The sequence below is a fragment of the Toxoplasma gondii genome, chromosome XII (genome assembly GCF_000006565.2).
Source record: "Toxoplasma gondii ME49 chromosome XII, whole genome shotgun sequence".
NCBI lineage: Eukaryota > Apicomplexa > Conoidasida > Eucoccidiorida > Sarcocystidae > Toxoplasma > Toxoplasma gondii.
This window is the reverse complement of record NC_031480.1, coordinates 3,706,435-3,727,804: the sequence shown is the minus strand read 5'-3', so window position 1 is coordinate 3,727,804 and position 21,370 is coordinate 3,706,435. Positions and strand designations below refer to the sequence as shown.

Below are 21,370 nucleotides of genomic sequence, written 5' to 3'. Positions count from 1 at the left end.
GAGGTATGATACAACTTAGATGAAATACCTTCCGCTACAGAGACACCAGACCCTCTCGCGGTGCATTCCTTTCCATAGAGAACCGAGAAACAAATCTCAAACAAAAGGCGGTATTGCGGCTCTCCATTCTTTTCCTCCTTTTTCTCCCCACCTTCCTCTGTGTGTTGCTACTGTCATACCGTCGCGTTCATCAGTCTCTCTCGTACCCACAGAACCGTTTCGGTAGGATGTGGAAATTTAGCGCCCATTTTACTGCGGCCAGTTGCTGCTCGTAGCTTACCATTGTCAGAGATGTTTCTGTGATTGGTGCTTTTTGCAACACCCCTCTGCCACTGTTCAGTCCCCTCTTGATTCCTGTTGTTTCGTTCTCACAGGGTGCACAGGCAGCTTCAGATGCGGCAGCAGCGTCACTGTTTAGGATCAGACCACTAGCGGTCACTAGTGGTGCTGGGTAGCACGAGATCGTGCCTTTGTTCTCGGGAAAAAGGCTGCCACACCCCCAATTGAGATTGGCAGAGAAAGACGTAGGACACGGAGACATCGCGATTCGTCATTGGCGCAGATTCAATGAAACTGAACGATACAGGAAAATTCAGTTAAATCGCGCTCGCTGAAGTGTGGCAGAGGCGCACTGCGACTCTGGGACCGCTGCTGTTTGTGTCAGGAAGTCGCTTTGCTTTCACTCCGGGCCTAAAGGAGGCGATTTCTCAGTCAGGCTGTTGCGCGTGTGTCGCGCACCGTGTCCTTCAGTTTCCACGACTTTCTCCCGCGTTTTTCGGACTTTCGCTGCTTCGTCGTCACCGCGCGCAGACACAGGCGACAATCGAGTGGCCAAAAACTCGCGTTTCGCTCCTGCGCTCCCTTCTTGCCTCCTGGTGTGGCTTTTGGGGCACGCCTGCCTGGCGAACTACGAGCTGTCCGTCTTTTCCCCCTTTCTGCTCTTCGGTTTTTTCGGACTCAGAGACAGTCCCGAGGACCACTCATTCGCCCTGTGATCGGTAGATCGCTCTGCTCCACAACTCTGGAGCCTCGACAAGGATTTCATTTCCTCGCATTTTATTTTTCTCTCTCCTTCTTTAGAGCGGTGCAGCCTCGTCAACGGTCTCCTTGATCCGCGTTTGTTTCTTTACCTAACCAGCTCCACGTTTCCTCCAGGCGTCCCGCGTTTACACGGTCGCCCTCCGTACACAGCAGGGGCGCTTTTTGCGTTTCCGGCGTTCCATGCGTACGGAGGAAACAGTCTTTCCTTACCGGAAGGAGGAAAAGAAAACAGTTGCCCGCTGCTCCGCTAGCTCTTGTTTTCTTGGTGACGGTGTGCATCAACCGTCAAGCGTTGGCTGTTACTAGTAGCTGGAGTTTGATTCAGGATCCTCGGGACAACGTAGGTCCCTGGCATTGGTCGCTTTGCGTGATGCACGTTTGGGTCGCCGATCGTTTGTGCAGGGACAGTTTCTACTTCCGCTTTTGTTTCCTGTATCAGCACCGTTATGTCTGCCGATTTACGCAAGTACCGATCAGCCTCTTGCGCCAGTGAGAGTTCACAGGAGACCTGAAATTCGCATGAGAGACATCCTCAAGTTCCCGGCGTTTCTCAGAGCGATTCGCTGTTTCTCCGGCCTCCGTAGCAACGCCCCACCGCTAGCAACAACAAGAAGTGGATAGTGTAGAGGTCGACGGGGAGCTTCAGTTGCTATCGGATCGGTTTCAAATGCCTGGTGACTTATCCTACACGGTTCTCAATCATGGGCACAGACCCTTCCGGTCTGCAATTCAGCGTATCGATCTACGTTGGGCCGCATATTATTCTGTGTGGCTACATGATCGTTTTCAAACGAACAGTTGATGTCACTTCCTTCATGCGCTCGCCATGATGGCCATGAAAAACGCAACAGAACTTGGTTCCGGTAAACACAGACCTTGAAGATCTGAACCGGTAGAGGACCGCCCACTTGCTTTGTTGAAACTCCCTTTCGTTCATTCCGGATGCGGTGTCTCACTCTGGGCACGTACGAAAGTCAAATATATTGTCCGGTCCTCGAATATCGTGTACAACGGTCCCGGCTTGTTCGTTTCCTGTCTATTATCTCGGGCCTCTTTCAGGTCCTCTGCGCCGCATAGCTTACTGTAGGTTGGGATTTCCTCGCGTTTACGCGTCGGTCCTTCCCTGCCGCTTTCCCTCATTAACTGGTTTAGGTCTTGTCAAATTCGCTTCCAAGGTTGCCTATAAACAGCGCCTGAAATCCCCAAACTCGCTCGCGACTTTGGGTTTTTCGTTTCGCCTGTCCAGCCCTCTATCCTTCCCAGGTGGCCTGCGCGCGGTTTCTGTTCCGACTTTGTGCTTGAGTCTTCCATCCGAAAAAGCAACATTCATCCGCTCAACCGCTGGTCCCGCTTCAGTTTCAACTCTACAGGAGTGGCGGGTTCGTAGAAACACAGGACCTGAAGTTCTTAACGTGTAACAGAAATACATTTTTTCTTAAAAACTTAAGGTCTGAAGGGGTTTCTGCACTTTCCATATTTCGGTGAATTTCTTCTGAGTCTGACAGTGCGTTTCTCTTCACGTCTCTTCTTTCCTTCCCTCGCACTTTGGTTTTCGGCCGCCGACAACGATCTGGGCAATTCAGGCTCGTTCGTCTGCGCTGCCTTTCCCCTTCGTGCGTTTCCGGTATCTCTCTGCTTAGCACTCAGGTGTCTGTCAAACCCATTGGATCGCCGCGGGTCCCTTGTTCGTTTTTTTTTGCCTTTTCTGTTTTTTCTTGTTTCCTGCGGCTTCAGTCTCTGCCGAATACCACATGGATACACCGGCGCCGCAGACGCCCGCAGCCTCCCTTGACGCTGCTTCTATTCTCACCACCGGCCTTCCCTCTCCGACCTCTCTTCTTTCGCTGTCGCCTCCGGCCTCACATTCATTCACTCGTTCGTCTTCCTCCGCTTCTTCTTCGTCGTCTTCTTTTCCTTCTTCTTCCTCCGCTTCGTCTCCGTTGTCGTCCTCGTCTGGAACGAGTGCGTACCCTGTTGTCGCTTCCGCGGTCCCTGCCCCTGTGACTTTGGTTGCTTCCTCTATGGAAAACTCTTCTGGGCCTCGGAGTGAATCACCAACAATTCTTTCACCTCTTTCGCCTTCATCTTCTCTGCCTGCGTCCGCTTCTCTATCTGCGTCCACTTCTCTGCCTGTGTCTTCTTCTCTGCCTGTGTCTTCTTCTCTGCCTGTGTCTTCTTCTCTATCTGCGTCCACTTCTCTGCCTGTGTCTTCTTCTCTGCCTGTGTCTTCTTCTCTGCCTGCGTCCACTTCTCTGCCTATGTCGAGCGCAAGTCCGTCGTCTCTGCTTGCGCACCGCATTGCCTTCCCTCCCCCGTCAGCTTCGGCTGTGTCGATCTTCGTCAATTCTTCGCTGCCGCCCAACGCAGCGTGCGTCTGTCCGCCTGTCGCTGCGCCGCGGGAACCGTCGTCTGCGTGTGGCTCGACGCGAGCTACGAGCGACAACTTGCCCCCGCGTCGCCGAGAAGAACGACAGTTTTCGCCGCAAACGGACCAGCTCAGACTTCCGCAGAGGAGCGTCGAGACTGCCATGCTCCCCGGGACCGAGGCAGGACGAAGGCAGGAGACGCCGAACGCGCCAGGAGGCGACGCCGCTGCGCCGCCTTCCTCGCAGCTTCCTTCCGCCTCTGCTGCGAACCGCGGAGCGCCTTGGAGTTCTGCAGAGGCTGGCGGAAGGCGCGAAGCAGGGGAGGGACAGACGAGCGCGCCGGCCGACGAAGCTCGGATTCACAGCGCCGTCGCCTTCCTCCAACAGCCCTCTGGTGAGTATGCCCAGACACGAAAAGTCTTTTCCAGGAGCGAAGCGACCTGACTGACTGCAGCGCGAACTGCTGCGCAGACGCAAATCCTCCTTGGCGCATCGGGAACGCAACGACGTCACACAGGGGACGACAGAAGAGTACGAGTTGAGGGAAGAACGCTGTTGTTAAGACACAACTGGAAGCGGAGCGTCCAGATCTGCTTCCAGAGAAAGGAGGTTGGCCGTCGACAGTTCGCAGACTCGGAATCGTGCGATCTGGCCAGGCCAGTGAGTCTTAGTTCGTTTTCGTCGCAGGATTGCGCGCAAAGCGATGTGCAGCTGCAAGCTCATGCTCAGAGATGGAGAGCCTCCGAGAAGCCGAGGAGAGAGAACGGCGGAAAACACTGGGAGGGCGAAACAGAAGGCGAGAAAAGGATGGGGCAGGCGATGTCGCCACGGCAAGAAGAGGAGAGTAAGAGAAAAAAGGGAAATATGCAAGTCCTGAAAACGCACATGAAAACGTAGGCGGCAGAGAAGACAGAAGAGACAGATATGCGGCTTCAGATCCGGTGGAAACCTCTGTGTGTAAACTCGTGTCTGCCTATTTGAGGGGCATGCGTGTGCCAGGGTGTAGAAAAGGCAGAGAAAAGGTTAAGAAAATTGGAGGCGATGTTCTGGGGATCTCCACCTGTGCTCAACTGGCTATATGGATGGAACGCGAATGTGGACTCTCCGGTGGAGATCGAGTTCCCCATCCTTGTCGCAAAACAGACAGAGCCTGGTGAACCTCAAAAGCTTTGCTCTTTTGCCTGCAGTTGACGCGGCGCCCACCGCAGCCAAGCGGACGTTTCTCCTTCACAAAGGTCTCTCGGATTCCGAAATTGAGGAAGCCTTTCGCAGAACAGGTCTCAACGCTGCTTCTTCGTCTCTTCCTCCTGCTCCTTCCTCTGTTCCTCCTTCTTCCTCTTATCCTCCTTCTTTTGTTCCTCCTCCTTCCTCTTATCCTCCTCCTTCCTCGTATCCTCCTTCTTTTGTTCCTCCTCCTTCCTCTTATCCTCCTCCTTCCTCTTATCCTCCTTCTTTTGTTCCTGCTTTTCCGCCTGCCGTTGCTCCTTGGGCGCCTTTGTCGGGTGCAGACAGCGCGCTGGCCACAGGGGGCACTAGGACCTCGAACGGAGAAGGAGCGCGAGAAGCGCGGACGCGAGAAGGAGAAGAGAAGGGAGGAAAGAGCAATTTCGTTTACGTTGCGTCGGTCCTCCTTGCCGCGGCAGGTGCCGCCGCACTTGCGCGGCTTTTTTCGGTGAGGAGCGGCGACAGAAAGCAGTTCAGAGGCGAGTCCCTGCAAATGGCGTACAGCTCCCGTCTGTTACGCGACGGCATGCGGATCTCGCCAGAGAGAAGCGAAGCGTTGCGAAGGAGGAAGACACCAGTGAACGAAGAAGAGAAACAACTGTGGAGTAAATAAGGTGCAGCAGCATAAGAGGAAAAGTCCAATTCACACGTAGGGGAGACACAAGGAAACGTTGTGAACGGAATGTGAGGAAAAGGGAAAAGACAACACTGAACGCCAAACGAAGGAACGAAGAGAAACTGCACAAAGTGAAGGGGTCGAAGTGAGGACATGCAACGGTCTTGATCTGTCACACTCGTGTTTGCGTCGCTTTTTGCTTGGTCGACCTTTTGTATCTTCTTTCGTTTCTCTTCAGACGTTGCCGTTCTTGACTGGCAACTCTGCGGCGAGATGGTTTCAGAAGCATCGCCAGCGTTGAGCCTGAACTGCTTACAGGTTGCTCGTACTTCGCGCAGGCGTCATCCTCTGCCCGCCAGACTCTTCTAGCTCTGCATGCATTTCTGTTCAGACCTCAGCGCTCTTCGCGCGCCCCTACGGCCAGGTGCCTGCGTCCGCCGCCGCGTCGCTGTCAGCGTCCGCGAAGCTGAAGACATCGAGAAAAGGAAAAGATGGAAAGGCGAAGGGCAAGGAAGGCGACGAAGTAGCCGGCGGACGTCGCGAGGAAGTAGAGGGAGAAAGTGAGAGCGATGATGGTGGAGAGGAAGAAGAAGAGGTAGAAGAAGACGAAGAGGACGAAGATGAATACGACGACGAGAACGAGACCGAAGAGGACTCAGAAGAAAATGAAGAAGCTGAAGCAGACGAAGAAGAGGAAACAGACGACCAAGACGAAGAGGCTGAAGCAGAAGAAGAACAAGATGCATTTTCAGGGAGGGCTCAACAACAGGTTCGAGGTTGTCTGGCGGATCAACAAAGAGAAGTGCCAAGATCGTTCTCGCCTGCTAGCGGAGGGAGGAGCGAAGCAACCGGGAGAAACAAGGGAAGAAAAGCACGAAGGAGCAACTCACGCACTCCCTCTAACACAGACGCTGCTCTGTCTGTACACCTCAAAGAAGCCCCCAGCGGACCTCGATTCATCCAGAACGCGATTGCCCGTTTCGGGGAAAGTCACAAACGAACCCGGTTGACTGGAAACGACTATCACGAGTTGCTAAACCTCTTTCGACGACAGACGGCAACACTCGACCGCGTCGAAGGTCTTCTGGAGTCTGTCTCCTACTTGGTCGGAAACCGAGTTTCTCGTGCTGCCTCAGAGGACAAAAAGATCCCCTCGTCTCTCTCACACCTGCGAGGTTCCCAAGACTCTCCCAGGTCCTCGCGATCTTCTTCGTCCTCTTGTTCTTCTCCCTCGCACGCGCTTGCCTTTGCGTCTGCAGCCTCCTCAAGGCCGCTCGAAGCGGCGAGAGACAAAGCCTCGCGGCGTGAGCCCACGGACGAACTGGCTGGTTCTCGTTCGGCTGCGTCTTTGTCGTCTGCTTCGTTGTTGGCCTCTCTCCAGCCTTGGCAGCCTGCGCCTGTCTCGGCCGCCTCTCGCGCGTTCGCGGAAGAGCCTCAGATCGAGGCATCAGAAGCAGGGGCGCGAGCCTGGTGGCTGCGGATGAGTGAAAGACCTCGGAGAGAATCCGCGGCAGAAGAAGAGAAAGAAGTGGGCGGAAGAAACAAAAAACAACACTCTGCAGAGCGAGACAAATCGAAAGGTAGGGGGAGCGATGTTGACGAGGATGAAGCGGAAGAAAGGCACTTGAAGGGAGAGGAAACATGTGAAAATGTACGCAACGAGAAAGCAGCTGTCGGTCGAGCTGCGTCTGTAGAGCGATCCAAGAGAGGCGCGCGAGAGGTCGAGAGAACGGAGACACTTCGGGGAGACAGGACCACCGGTGCGGCGGGCGGAAGAGACAGGACAGCAGAGGAGAGAAAAGAGAGACCAAGACACGAGCAACCAACAACACACATCCGCGCCGGCTCTGCCTCTCAGATTCATGCCGATGAAAGGAAAATTGTCGAACGAGCTTTCGAACAAGTCGCGCGTGCACTGCCGCCGAGTCTTGCAGAGAAACGCAAGGCCTTGGGAACTCTCGTGGTACGCGAAATACAGAAAAACGGAGACAGAAACAGACATGCTTCTGCATACACAGCTGTCGACATGCATATACATGCAAATACGTAATAGATGTGAGTAATACACATATGAATAAAATCTGTAAATATGTAAACTTACGAAGTAGACACACACGTAAAGAATATACACACAGATGTGATCACCCTTCCCCATTCGCTCTGGACTTGCGGAGCGGTCTCATGCGCTTCGGGTGTATGTACACCCCAGGTCTCTTCACTCCGTTCTGTGGGTCAGCTTTCTGAGTGGCTGCCTCGTTTTCTGCGGGGTCTTCGTCTTGGACTTTTCTTCAGTTCTCTTCCATGCACTTCCTTTCGGCGCCTCTGTTTCTCTGTCGCTATGTCTCCCGCCTCTCGGCCATTCATGTCTAGTGTCTTTGCTCTTCATGCGTTGTCTCCTTACGACTGTCACCCTCTCTAGTGGCTGGCAGATCCCTGGTGCAAGTGTCTTCTCGAATTACGGGCGTTTCTGTCCTCTCTTGCGTCCGGTCAAAGATGGCGCAAACCGCTCGTTCCTGCTCTCCTACTCTTCGTTCTTGTTCCTTCTTTACTTCTCTTGCTTTCGTGTTTCTTCTGTCTTCCTTTTTCGTTCGTTTTCCTTTGTTTCTTTGCTTTCAGCTGATGCTCTCGAACATCGAGGCGGCACCGACGGAGGCTGAACGCATGCGTTACTCCCGAATCAATACCCAGTCGCCTCGGTTCGAAGGTCGGCAAAGACAACGCTGTTGACTTCACCTTCGGCGTTCCCCTTCCAATGCTCGACACTTCCCTCGTTCTGCCACTCTCAGAGATGTCCCACCATGCACTCATGACGGTCGAACAACAGCTGACTCAGCATGTATATATACACACATATCTGTAAACATGTATATGCACATGCATATATATATATATATATATATATATATTCGTGTCTATGAATATATATATATATATATATATATATATATATATTCAAATGTGAGGTTACACAGGCGTGTGTAGGAACGAAGGTGTATGTACACACGAATCCGTGGATTAGTGTACTACTGTGCCAAAGAATATGCATGTACATCATATACGTTTATGTGCTGACACTTCGCATGTTTTTCCTTTCTGAGTAAGGGTCTTCCTGCACGCAATCAAACAAATGCGTGGATCTCGAACTTTTTATTTAGTGAGTGCGACGGCCGTCGCGACAGGACATGACCGTCAGGTTCTCCATTCTATCAGGGTGTGCGGGGTCTTCATCGAGAAGGCAATCAGCAAAGAGAAAATTTCGTAAAGACACTAACAGTTAGACAGATACACATGAGTACATCAGTGGCCAGCGGCACCACATATATCTGTATGTGCATATATATATATATATATATATATATATATGCAAATGTCCGTCTTTCTGTCTGTCTACGTATCAATCTGTGCATCCTTCTGTCTTTCTGTTTATCTATACGAATAATACATATATATATATATGCATGTGCATCAATCTATCCAGGGCGCATGTCTTTAGAGATAAACGTGTGAACGGCTACGAATTACAGAGAGGGAATGGATCTTTACATTGATGTTTTCACATAGGGGTGTGTATGTTCATCTGCCTGCTGCAGAGAGATTCAAGGGCATGGTTGAAGAAGTTGCCGCGTTTCTTCAGGCTGTCGGCTTCCATCTCCAGGGAGGGATGCTCGTAAGTACTTCAGAAGCGGAAGACTGGGACTCTACGAATCCTGAGACTTTGCATGCAACGCACTGTACCGCAAAACCTCTACGCTGTTGTATGGTCTGCGGCTGGGCTGACATGTCAACGCGAGACCCGAAGACAAGGTCGAAAGAGCCTTTCACTCGCTTTTTGACAACCGAACTGTCGAGCGTTTTTCTATCTTCCACACGCGTTCGTCGCTCCGGTCCCTGCGTTTCATTCACGGTCTTCAATAAAAGTGCCTTCCACCTTCCCTTACTCTTTGCCTGCTTTGCTTCGTTTTCACTTACCGCTTCTTGCTTTTCAACACCTGTCTTCTTCTTCTTCTCTCCCTGTCTCCTATGCTCTCTGAGGCTCTTCGCCTGCCTCTGTCTCCTATTGCCTTTGAGGCTTGTCTCCTTCTCTCTGTGTCTCTTCTCGCTCAGTCTCGTTTCCGTCTCTCTTGGACCCTTCGTCTGACTCGATCTGCCTGTTTCCCACTCCCCTTCATATGCGTTCAGCTCCGTCCGTGTGTGCCTCGTCTCCTCGCGTTCTTTCGTTTCGTCTGTTTCTGAGTTCTCGCGTTTCCTCTTCCGCCCGTTCATTTTCTGCGTCTGCCAGACGTATCCAGCGACAGCAGCCGTCCGCTCCGTCGTAGAGGCAAAGGACTTGACTCTGACGCACCTGCAAAGCCTGGAGAGCTCTACACCGGAACCGGCTGCTTCGCCTCTTCCTTCGTCTCTTTCCTCTTCATCTTCTTCGTCTTCGTTTTCGTCTGCTTCTGCTGCCCCGTCGTGTACCGGCCACTACGCGAGCGAAAGAGAAGAAGAGAACAGGGCGCAATCGAATGACGAGAAGGCACCGAACAGAGAAGAATCGAGAGACAGAAGAAAAGATGAAACAGACAACGCTGAGCAGCGAGCGGAAGACGCACCTGTCCAGAAGCGCGAAGCCGACGAAGGCAGAGACAGAGAAGCGGGGGAAACGCGTGTGAAGGGAGAACAAGAGGACAACGAGTTGCAGCGAGAGGGAGCGAAAAACGACGAACTTCCTGAAGAAAAGAGAAACGACATTCAGCGAGAGAGCGAGGCACGACGCAGCGAGAGAGAAGACGAGGAGACTCTCGCAAAGAGAGAAGAAGAGGACAGGCTTGTGCAGAGAGAAGAGGAGACTCTCGCAAAGAGTGAAGAAGAGGACAGGCTTGTGCAGAGAGAAGAAGAGGAGACTCTCGCAAAGAGAGAAGAAGAGGACAGGCTTGCTCCATCGCATGCGGCGAGGGAGGGAAGCGAGGAGACCACAGAGGGTATACGAGGGTACAATGATGAGCGCGAGAAATCCAGAGAAACTTAACAAAGAAGAGCGCGAGAAGAAACGAAGGCGCAGCGAGGCAGAGAGAAGGAAAGGCATTGCGCAGGAAGCCGCAGGCTTTCCGAGAAAGCAGAATAAGACGGAGCAAGAAGAGCAGAGGAACGCGCTTGACAAAGGCGAGAGGAGGCTGGAAACGCAATCGTGACACTCAAGAGAAACGCGAGTAATCGCGCGATGCATGCGCCCGATTTGTTGTTGATAGAAGGATTGAAAAGTGTACATTTGCGCCAGATTTTAGAGTCTCTGAACTGCCGTCCTAATCTTCGTTCCATAGCCTTCACAAGATGCCGACACGTCGTCCTATGCATGTCCGAACCTCTGAGTCCTTTTCAACTGTCATGCAGTTGCTGGTCGACTGGACTCTCAATAAACCACTCAAGAGACATTGGCCTTTGCTGGTTTTTCTCTCTCCCCCTCTCTCTTTCTCAAAACTGAAATAAGGAGACACTGGTCTCTCCTGCTTTCTCTCTCTTTCTCAACAACTAGTCAAGAGACACTGGCCTTTCGTATCTTCTTTCTCCCCCTCGCCTCCTTCCGCTTCCGTCGCCCGTTTCTCTCTCCTCGGCTCTGCATTTATACGTTCTGCCTTCTTCTCTCTGTCGCTCTCTCCGCTTCTCCACGTGTACATACAGCCGCGGTTCGAGCGCGTCACTCTTTGCGGTTCACCCAGATGGCTTCTGCTTGCAGGACGAGGTCTACTTTCTTGGTTTTCGGAGTTGCACCGTGTCTGCGGATCCACGCGGTCAAGCGCGGGACGGTGAGAGAGGCGACTCTGTCTTCTCTGAACAGTGTTTCGAATTCGGCGTCGGTCACGATGCTACGGTCTATTGCTCGTGCGGTGCCTTCGCTGCTCTTTCGCCGCTTCCGTCTCTGCTCTCCCGCGCATGCGTCGGCCTCGCCGTCGTCCGGGGAGAGTGGCGAGGGAAGCCTCAGCTCGTCATTTCGTCGAGGCAGATGCGAAGAAGCAGAAGTCGCAGGGCTTCGCTTCGCCGGCTCCCGAGAGCTTCCAGACGTCTTCGGCGCGTCCGCGCGACGCGTCCCCGCCACCCACCGCGGCGTGGGTGGCACATAGGCCTCGTCCGTCGTTCCGTAGACGCTGAAAAGAGAGCCGTTTTAAACGAAGGAGCCGTGTGATACAGACGACGCACAGGGAAGGGGATGCGAGAGAGACGCGAGCGAGCCTTCAGAACCGCGGCTAGTTCGGGTGGGAAGCTGGGAGGCATGCAGCGGAACGAACGGAGAAAAACACCCCCGTGGAAGAACATGCAGAGGGGGAGCGAGATGTGACGATGAGGAGGCGGCATAGAAAGAGAGGAGAACGATGCACCCGTACGCGCCTAAACGGAAGGCCAGAACGAGGAGAGAAGCGACAATCCGGAGACGCAAATCCCCTCACAGACCGAGCGCGCAGAGGCCGAAGAAAGAGTCTGGGGTAGCCAAAACGTCAAGCTTAAAAGCCAAAGGGATTCGCGCGCCTTGTCCAGGAAGGACGGTTTCGACAAACGCCCTCTTTGTGTGGTAATTACAGAGACATAACTCGACCGATGGGCCGCCTTCCTTAAGTGTGCCTTTTTCTTCTATGGCCACGGTAGTCTCTCTCCCACCGACTACTCTCTAGCGATCTTGCTTGGCTTCCCAGTGCGGCAGTCTCTCCACTTCTCTTTCACGATTTTGCTTCGTCGCGCTCTCATTCTCTTTCTTTCTCTCTCTCTGTCTGAACCTCACCCTCGTTTGCGTTGTCTAATCGAGGTATCTGCCTCTCACGGTCTCTGCCTCCTCATGTCAGGCGCCTCTCCTCTGCGTCTCGCTATTTCTCGCAATTTCTCTTTCTCCGTCTCTCGAATCATCTGTTTCCTTCAGACGCCCTCTCTCCTCGTGGTCGGCTTTGCAGGTCCGACCCCCCATTCCGCCTCGGACCGCCACACTGCCAGTCGACGCACTGCGAATTCTTTGGACGCATGCAGCGCGCGTGCCTGCCTCTCCAGTGGCGACTGCCCGCGCTCCGTCTCTCACCTTTCTTTCCACTCGCGAATGGCGTCCTCAGCGTTGTCGAGAACGTCCAAGTCTGGGGCAAGTGTGGGTGCAGGAAGCTCCGCCTCTTCGGCGCCCAGGGCGAACGCCTCGACAAGAGCAAAGTGGCGCTGCAGCGCGTCGTTGCGCAATTGGTGAGGATGGAAGTCTTCGACAGAGAAAGCTGGAAACAGTTAAAAAACGCACAGCCTGCGTCCTCGAGCCCACACGAATCCGCCTGTCGGCGATGAAAACCTCTTCGAACACAAAGAAATCTGAGGCACTGCAAAAAGATCCCCAGAACGACGACTCTCCTCCTCACAGTCTTCTACCTCGCGCTCTGCGCAAAGAATCTGAGAGTCACGAGGCCGCAACGTAGATCGAGGAGAGAGGTCGCAGCAGCTTGAAGCATACTGGCTAAAACGCCAGAGACGAGGGAGGCATACAGGTTTTACAGCTGCTCCGTCGAGAGCAGACTGAAGAGAATCCAGGTCGAGGCTTGCGAATGGTGGCGGACTCCGACAGAGCACAGACACGAAAGCTGGACATACACGGAAGATATCCCTCGCAGACACTTGCAGAAACGGCACACTGAGAGTCGCCTTGTAGCTGCCCCCATATATATATATATATATACATATATATTTTTCAACATTTATTTGTCCATCAATTTGTATCGACGCATCTCTGCATATAAATATATCTATATATATATATATATATATTATCTGAGGTTTGTACATGTATCTGCAAATATATGAAGTATGTAGAGTTTTTGGATGTATTGAAAAGCTTCGAGTCTCTTTCTCTCTGTGGCTGCCTGAGGCGCGTCGGTGTGGATGTGGATCGCCTCATCGCTTGCTTGCACTGACCGCTTAGCGCGCGCATGGCTGCTTGAATGCGTCGTTCGTTTTCCTCTTTCCTCGCGGCTTTGTCTTGCAAGTCTGCGGGTCCGCCGTCGCCTCTGCAGCCTGCCGCAGAACTCCAAGGAAAGTCGATTTGACGAATGTCTTCTGCGAACGGAAGCCGCAGCAAGTGCAGCCCAGGCGCCTGCACTGTGTTCCCGGCTTCGTCCACTTCCTCGAGCTGCAGCGAACAGGAAGCAAGAAGGCACAAAGCGGCGGACGCGAGCAAAGCGCGTGGAGACTACTACGCGGCGTTTTGCGCTTCACACAGAGGGGAGACAAACACTGGAACAGAAGGAAATCCTTGCTTCTTTTTTTCGGTGTTGAGGAGGGAAGAAGAGACAGAGGAGAGACGCCCAGGAAAAAACCTGCCTGTCTCGCTGGAGCGTTCGTCGGTTGTCTCAGGTGGCGGATCGAGCAAGTTGACCGGAGCCATGCGGGATGCAGCAGATGAGGTCCCGTCACAAAGCGCCCCAAACGCGCGTTGCATGCAAGTCACCTCGAGATAAAAAGACGCGAAAAGACAAAAACGAGGCGCGCGCCCTGCACGCGGCTCTCGCCACTGCAACCTCCACATCTCCGCAAGTTTTTCTCTGCAGTTTTGTGTATACACTTCGTCTGTATATGCATATGTGGAAATACGTGGAGACACACGTAGAGAGGGAGGCGCCATGGTAGCTCGAGAAGTGGACTTGTTCATAAAAGAACGAAAGGTAACTGCGAAGTTCTCGTAACGCTGCAGCACCTGCAAAGAGACGTTGGCGTCTTTGTACACGATTAAGAATAAATTCATACGTACATACGCTTGCATGTACACATATGTTTGCATATATATATATATATATATATATATATATATGTACAATTATGAATATGTCGACCGGTCCAAGAAACGTCTTATCCCGGTATATGGATACTCTACATGCATCTAGCGTAGCATATATATATATATATATGTATATATATATAAACATATAAACCGATGTGCATAGTATTTTAATTTATTCACATTCGTACGTACAAACACCTTCACGCTCGTCGATCCTCTATCTCTATCAGCGGTAGAGCAGGCATATAAATAACGCTTTGAAATGGCACAAGAGAGACCATCTGATATGTGTGAGTGCCTGGGACTGCAGCTGTGCGATTTTCTCCAATATAGGAATTGAATTGCTTTCCACCGAGAAGCCCCAGAACGCGCGCTTTCAAGATCCGGTACGAGTTGATTCGTGGAGGAAAACAAGTTTAGAAAAGTTGCGTTTCCTACCTGTGGGAGAAGCGCGACGAGAGAGACAGGTGAGCCTCGTTTCGACACCAGACGCGCGACAGCCACCTGAAAAACGAGCAAATGAAATTCGCCATTCAGAATTATAGTCTCTCTCCAAGTCCCCAGGTCTCAGACAGCGGGAGAGTCTGTCAAAAGTCTCTTCACACAAAGAGACAATAAAGACCTCTACATATAAACTTGCAACATATATACATATATATATGTATATATATATATGTATATATGCATGCTGGTGTTATGTATGCAGTCTCGAAGCTAAAACGACTTGATGTCTCTCTCGAGATTCAGCTGGCATTGGAGATGAAACAACAAATATCCTGGGGAACTGCCGCGAATTCGTGAGATTGACGCACGAGTTCACGCTTGCACAGCGTCATGAGGAAGGCAGAAAAAAGTTTTTCTTGCTCGTCTTTGAATCCAGAGAAGTCTGTCCGCCCTGCAGCGCGCTCCGCAGCAGCCGCCGTGGTGACGAAGAGAGGACTTGCAGTCGTCAGCTCGAAGTCAAGGGACGCAGCTGGGAGACAGCAGAGCAGAGTCAAACCTGGCGGTCCGAAATCCTACAAAGAAAAACAGAAGAAGAAGGAACAGTGCGTTTCCACGGAGACACAGATATAAAGAACAGTGTACGTGTCAGGCTTCTGGAAATATGAAATCCTGTAAATAAGCATACTATACATATATATATATATATACATATTTATATCTGTGAATATGTATCCTTATCATTACAAGTCTATTAATGTATATAGGTACCATACAGCTCGAGCTATGAACAAGTGAGTGTCAATACAGATGTGAAGCTGTGTAGGTATGTGACAGCATACATCTACATCTCCCTGTCTGTCTCTTTCTCTCTGTATTATATATATATATATATACATATATATATGTATATATATATATATATATATATATATATATGTATATAAATATGTACATGCATGTGTGTCCGCATATAAATAAACACACGTATTGGTAGATATATTTACGTATATAATATGGGTGAACTGGTATATATAAGGCAAAAGCGTTTGGCCGTTGAAGCGAGTTGCGACGCTCGAGGATAAGTCACTTCTGCGCGAATTTCTTCGCCGTTCCTCCAGCAGTTAGGCCGTCCACGTTTGGGAAGGAGGACAAGCAGAGAGACCCCTCGGTGTGCAAGAGACGCGAACGCACAACGACGAACTCAAGGTCGGAAACAAGAAGCAGAAGTCTCACTTTCATTGCTTTAATGTCTCCCCATTCAAGTCCGATCTTCTGCCCTCCAGCGAAGGTGTAATAGCCGACAGCCTCGGGACCCAGCAATTGCAAACGTCTCAATAGTCGACTCTCCTCACTCTCCTCTCCTTCTCCCTCTCCTTCTCCCTCTTGGTCTCCGTCTCGTTCGCCTTCTTGTTCTGTCTCTTCGTCTGTCTGTTCTGTCTGTTCTGTCTGTTCTCTGTCGCCTTTGTAGCCTCTTCGGACGACGTCTGCTCTGGACGAGTTCGTTTTCCAGACGGCTTGTCCCGGTGCGTCTCTCGACTTCGCTGTTCCTGGAAGAATTTGGACGGCGCGGCCCGGCCGCAGAGGTTCCTGTTTCTCGTCAGCCGTTAAAACTGCATGCGGTCTTGGCAGCGGCTGCGGCCGAACAGAGCTGAGCAGACACACTGGCAGTTGCAGCGAAGGACGCAAGTGGAGAGGCACCGTCGACAGCACTCTCTGTGTTCGATCGAGCAACCTGCACAAACACAGAGGACGCGAAAGGAGAAACGAATCGACTTTCAACTCCGAGACAGGCAGACATGTAGAAAGCGAGTCATATACAGACAACACGAGGCACCCACACCTCGGCACACAAACATATATATAAATATATATCATATTTATATATATTTATATATATATTTATATATATATATGTAGGTGAGTAGATATATATAGGCGTATAGAGATTCAAGTAGAGAGACACATAGATATATTTGTGTCAAAAGACTCACATGTCTTCTTATGCGAGTATCCTTGGATGCATATACACGTATATAGAGGCAGACAGATATCGACGTATACGCACGGACGTACAAATACATATATATATATATATATATATATATATATAGATACATATGTATGTTTACGGGTGTGCAAAGAGAGGAGAGAAGGCGACGAAGAGAGACGGCGGAATAAACAACGAGTGAAGGAGAATCGCGAGAGAGTACGGACGGCGAAAACGAGATGTCGCGCAGCAGAACCTACCGAACGTTGTCATTGAGTTCGTCCATTCGCAGACGAACGTAGCTTTTGTAAGCAGACACCGTGGGCGTCATCTTGTTAGATCCCTCTCCCTCACGTAGTTCGTCGTCCGTCAGACACAGGGCGTCTCCCCAAAAGGTCTCCATCGAAAACGGCGCTGTGCCTGAGAAAGGGAAATCAAAAGTGGATGGAAACGGGGACGACGACAAGTGCGTCGAGCAAAGGTTGCGAAGGAAGTCCTCGCGACGAACGCAAGACAGCAACGCAGTCGCGTTCTCTGAAAGAAAAAGATGTGGAGCGCAGAAACTCGGCTGGACGAGAGAGAACGACCTCAGCTCGCATACGCCTCTTGTGTAGACGAAAACGCATGCGTCAAACGAAGACATCTCGGCGTAAAAAAGGCATTTTCGTCAGAGAAACGACATCGGATCAGCGCTCGCCATCTCGCAAAACGCAGATGCCCCACAACAGCGGAGACAGCAGGGTCCTAACGTGGAGACGCTGCAGAACTGGCCGCATGCACACACAAGTGCAACGACCTCGAACTTGAAACCGGAAAGAAAACTCAAAATGTATGAGCATTCACATGAATACTTTCATGTCCCTGTTGTCTCCATATACATATCTTCACATCTGCATATGAATATAAAGAAGGATAGAAAGAAATATATACATTTCTTCGTGCCCCTTATACATATCCATTGAATGCCATCAAGTATTCATACATACATACACATATTCATACACATAAAGATATATATATATATATATATATATATATATATGTATTTCGACGCCAACACGCATACATGATCAATGAACTTGATTTCCCGCGTTTGGAGCCTGGTGCGAAATCCATGGATGGCTCGCCGGCGCGCTGATGGTGTGACTGAGTGCCGAGACGTCGTCATTTTCTAATCAGAGAGAGCAGATACCTGGAAATTCGAGAGGAACAAGACACACGTCTACGCCGTCCTCCCGCAGATCTCTGAGTCTCTGAGTGGCTGCGGCGAGGGCCTCTGGCGCGCCCGTCGGACAAGGCGAGTCGTTCGAAGTAAAAAGAATAATTCTTTGTTGAATCAACGCCCGCGCGCCTCGGCGTCGAGTCCCCGCACTCAGCGCATGACTCAAGACCCAGAAGACGTCTGGAAAAAGAGAAGAAAGGAACGAAAAACAAGGGAAAAGAGACATAAAGCGGCGTATCCTGGCTCGAACAGAAAGGGCAAGGCTCGGCGGGGAGAGACAGGACAGATGCAGTGACACACGCAACGCAGTGCTCGCCTCGAAAAACCGTAAGAATATGCGAAACATATCGAACGCATTTACATGCAGACATGTGCGTCCAATCGGAACAGACGCCGGCGCAGGTCTGAAGACAAATACGAAAAATTGGAAAGCACAGATACACGGGTGTACGCATAGTGGCAGGGTGTGCATCTGGGTCGAACTCGCGAAGAAGCTGCATTCACAAAAAGGAGACCTGAAGCGGCATTCACAAAGGGAGTTCTTTCAACTGTACACATTGACCCAGATCATCGACCGCGATCTCCCTTTCTCCAGGTTTTGCTGGACTTCGCTATTCAAGTGCATGAAACATTCCTCTCTCAGTCAAACGTCTACAGACTGTTGACGCGCGACAGACAAAACCGCATACACGCCATCGTAGACCCACGGACACCCGCCAAAGTCCGCGTCCACGTAGATACTTATGGCAACACATACGTATATTTATATACACTTATAAACATGTATATACATATACATAAATATTTATACATTTGTACATATATATATATATATATATACATACATACATATGCATTATATATATATATATATATATATGTATATACATATATGTATATAAAGAAAGAAATATAAATATGCATATATCAATATATATATATATATGTATATGGGTGAATATTTGTTTGGAGTACCGGCGAGAGGAGGGCACTCTGGACTTGCGCGAGAAAGGGAGTCTCCGAACTGCGTGCGAAAGTCTTCTTCGGAGAGCCGGGAGAGCGCTTGGAGACGGAGAATGGTCTGGACATCCACCTCGTCGACTGGGAGCGCCGCAGAAATGTGAGGGAAGCCGAGCGCGTTTTCGCTGGCGCCCGTCCCCACAAGAAAGACTCCGAAAAGGAGCCGCTGCCCGGAGACGATCTTCCTTCTCACGAACGTCGTACACGCAGTGATGATTTCCTGAGAGTCGCAGTGCGAACAAAGGGCAGAAAGGCGGTGCAGCGAAGGCTTCTACGCAAAAAGAGAGGTGGATCTCTGCTGACAGGCGTTTCGCAGCATGCACGAGCATGAGAAAACAGATGGAAACTCCCTTCAGGGTCGTTCGGTTGTATGCATGACAAAACGTAACGGGAAACGGATTCGAGGCGATTCAATTTAAAGGTTTTCACATGCAGAAAGATGAACCAGTGCGAATCGAGAGAGAACTGAACGCACATCGACGCCTGCAAGCATACATATACATACATGTGTGCGTATACATATATATATATATATATATATATATATATGTAAATATCTATATCTGCATACAAGTATCTATATATATATATATATATATGTGTATGTATATTGAAGTTCGTTCCTTTGAGTATAGATTCACTTCTACTCCAAAGCCAGTGGATGTATCTACACATTGTGTCCATGTGCATAGATCTCTGCGACCTGAAGAAGAAAGGCTGTTCAGCGCTGCGGTTGGGTCTGGGCGTTTTAAAAGAGTCGTTCTCACCTCCCAGGGAACGAGCTTGGTCTCCGCAGCGCCTTCTTCGCGTTCGCTGTCTGTCTCTAAAGGCCTCGGCCGCGTTCGCCGAAACAGGTTCTCGACGTCCAGACAGTCGATGCAGAACAGCACAATTTCCTCGCGAGGCGCGATCAGTCGGCCGCGCGGAAGGCTTTCGTCCGCGAAGTCGCCGGCGTCCTCCGACTGCGAAGCGACCTGTGCAGACGGCGCGCCGCTTCGTTCTGCGAAACGGGGAGAGACAGGAAACTGAGAAACCGTGATCGCTTTTCCTCCGTCGCGCCCGAAGCGGTGAGAGCTCGTCTGCCTTCGGACGCGACACTCTGGTGCGTAACGTATTCGGCAGCTGGCAGACGGCGCCTCGTTGTCACAGGGTGCCTCCCGCGACAGGCGACAAGCAAGCAACCTGGAAACCTCCAGGCTGCAGAGGAGTCCGGATGGACATACAACCGAGAAGCAAACGCCGTCGGAGGCGGACCGGCACACACCGCAAATCTCCGGCAGTTGTTTCGGAAGAAAGACAAACAAACATGTATGCATATCTTTGTGGAAATCGCCTTGCATGCATCTGTAGACCTCTGCAGTTATCCATACATGTCTACACATGCCTTTATTTCCATGTGCATACATATATATTTATATATGTATATATATATATATATATACATGCATGCAAATATATATATATATATATATCAATTGTTCCAAAAGAAACAAGAGGAAGGAGAGGTGAATCAGAGGTGAGGAGGAAGGGAGAAGGATGATAGGGGAACAGGAGACGAGAGAAAAGGCGAGGGAGGAAAGAAGGAGCGAAAAAAAGCAGATGGCTTAACGCGCCACAGCGTCGTTTCCTGTTGTTCGAAGTTGCCGTCCATGTTCCCCCGATTTCTGCATGAATTGTGGAGACAATTGAATCTATAGTTTTTGTTGCCCTTGATACACTTGAGAAATGCATCAGTCACAAGAGCGCGTGAGAAGGATCGCAGATGAGGACGAAAGCATTTGCTGTTGATCGATCAGCAGAGAAGCAGCAACTCTCTTTTTGAAACCTGGGCGCACCGTCAAGACGGAGGAGGTCGTCGAAAAATTCATCTTCGCCTTCGCTCTCTGAGCCTTCAAAGAGGAAACGCGCTGCCTGTGAGGCGTCGAAGTCCATCTTGGAGACCGGCCGCGAAAAGCAAAGAAACGGGCATCGAAGAAAGGAGAACGAGAACAGACGGAACCATAAGAGAGAGAAGAAACAGAAGAGGTTTACAAGTGGACAAAGGGAGAGAAGCAAACGGAGAGACAGAGGAAAAGGAACGGAGAGACAGAGGAAAAGGAACGTAGAGACAGAGGAAAAGAAACGAAGAGAGGAGAGAAGAGGGAGAAAGAGAGGAGAAGACAGAGAAGAGAAGGCAGTGAGGAGAAGAAAGAAGAGGAAGGCCAGAGAATGACAAAAAAAAGGACAAGAAGACAGACAAGAGAGAGGAAAAGGGAGACGCGGTGCGAGACTCCAGAGACAAGACGAAACAGGGAAGAGACAAGCGACAGGACAGGCAGAAAGGAAAAGTCCGATGAACGCATATGCCCGAAAGCGCAGACGCTGTTCTCTCCGCGATGAGTGAGCAGGTTTGCGAATGGAGATAAATGAAAGAGAAAAAGGGAGAAGGACAGACAGAGACCCTCGGCTAGATTTTATCGCGCGGTGTCGTCGGTAAAAGAGCTGTGGTGGAGGGTCGATGAAGAAGACGACAGAGAGAGTAAGGAAAGGCAACCTTGGTCGGCGAATCCGCATTCGGAAACTTCTTGTGCCTCCAACGTTCACTGAAGATCGAAAAAGAAGAGTGGTGGACTTTGTTCTCTTGTGTGGAGAAGAAGAAGCAACTGCATGCGCGTCGAGTTTCATCGCCGACACAGCTTGC

General features: G+C 50.8%; 2 protein-coding genes across 2 annotated transcripts; one reads left to right on the top strand and one right to left on the bottom strand.

The window, feature by feature from the left end:
* Positions 1–297: 297 nt before the first annotated feature.
* TGME49_248170 (hypothetical protein) lies at positions 298–10,646 on the top strand. Its single transcript, XM_018780850.1, has 5 exons — positions 298–5,079; positions 5,639–7,210; positions 7,864–7,951; positions 8,838–8,914; positions 9,527–10,646. Exons 1-5 carry the CDS (start codon positions 4,486–4,488, stop codon positions 10,253–10,255), a joined length of 3,060 nt encoding a protein of 1,019 aa, XP_018634988.1. The 5' UTR covers positions 298–4,485; the 3' UTR covers positions 10,256–10,646.
* Positions 10,462–21,354, bottom strand: TGME49_248160 (hypothetical protein; the record flags this gene model as incomplete). The annotated part of the gene is made up of 11 exons (XM_002367122.2): positions 10,462–11,369; positions 12,287–12,467; positions 13,156–13,369; positions 14,456–14,521; positions 14,830–15,033; positions 15,695–16,193; positions 16,709–16,868; positions 17,641–17,850; positions 18,646–18,910; positions 19,458–19,690; positions 20,526–21,354. 11 exons carry the CDS (start codon positions 21,352–21,354, stop codon positions 10,922–10,924), a joined length of 3,309 nt encoding a protein of 1,102 aa, XP_002367163.2. The 3' UTR covers positions 10,462–10,921.
* Between the last annotated feature and the right edge of the window lie 16 nt (positions 21,355–21,370).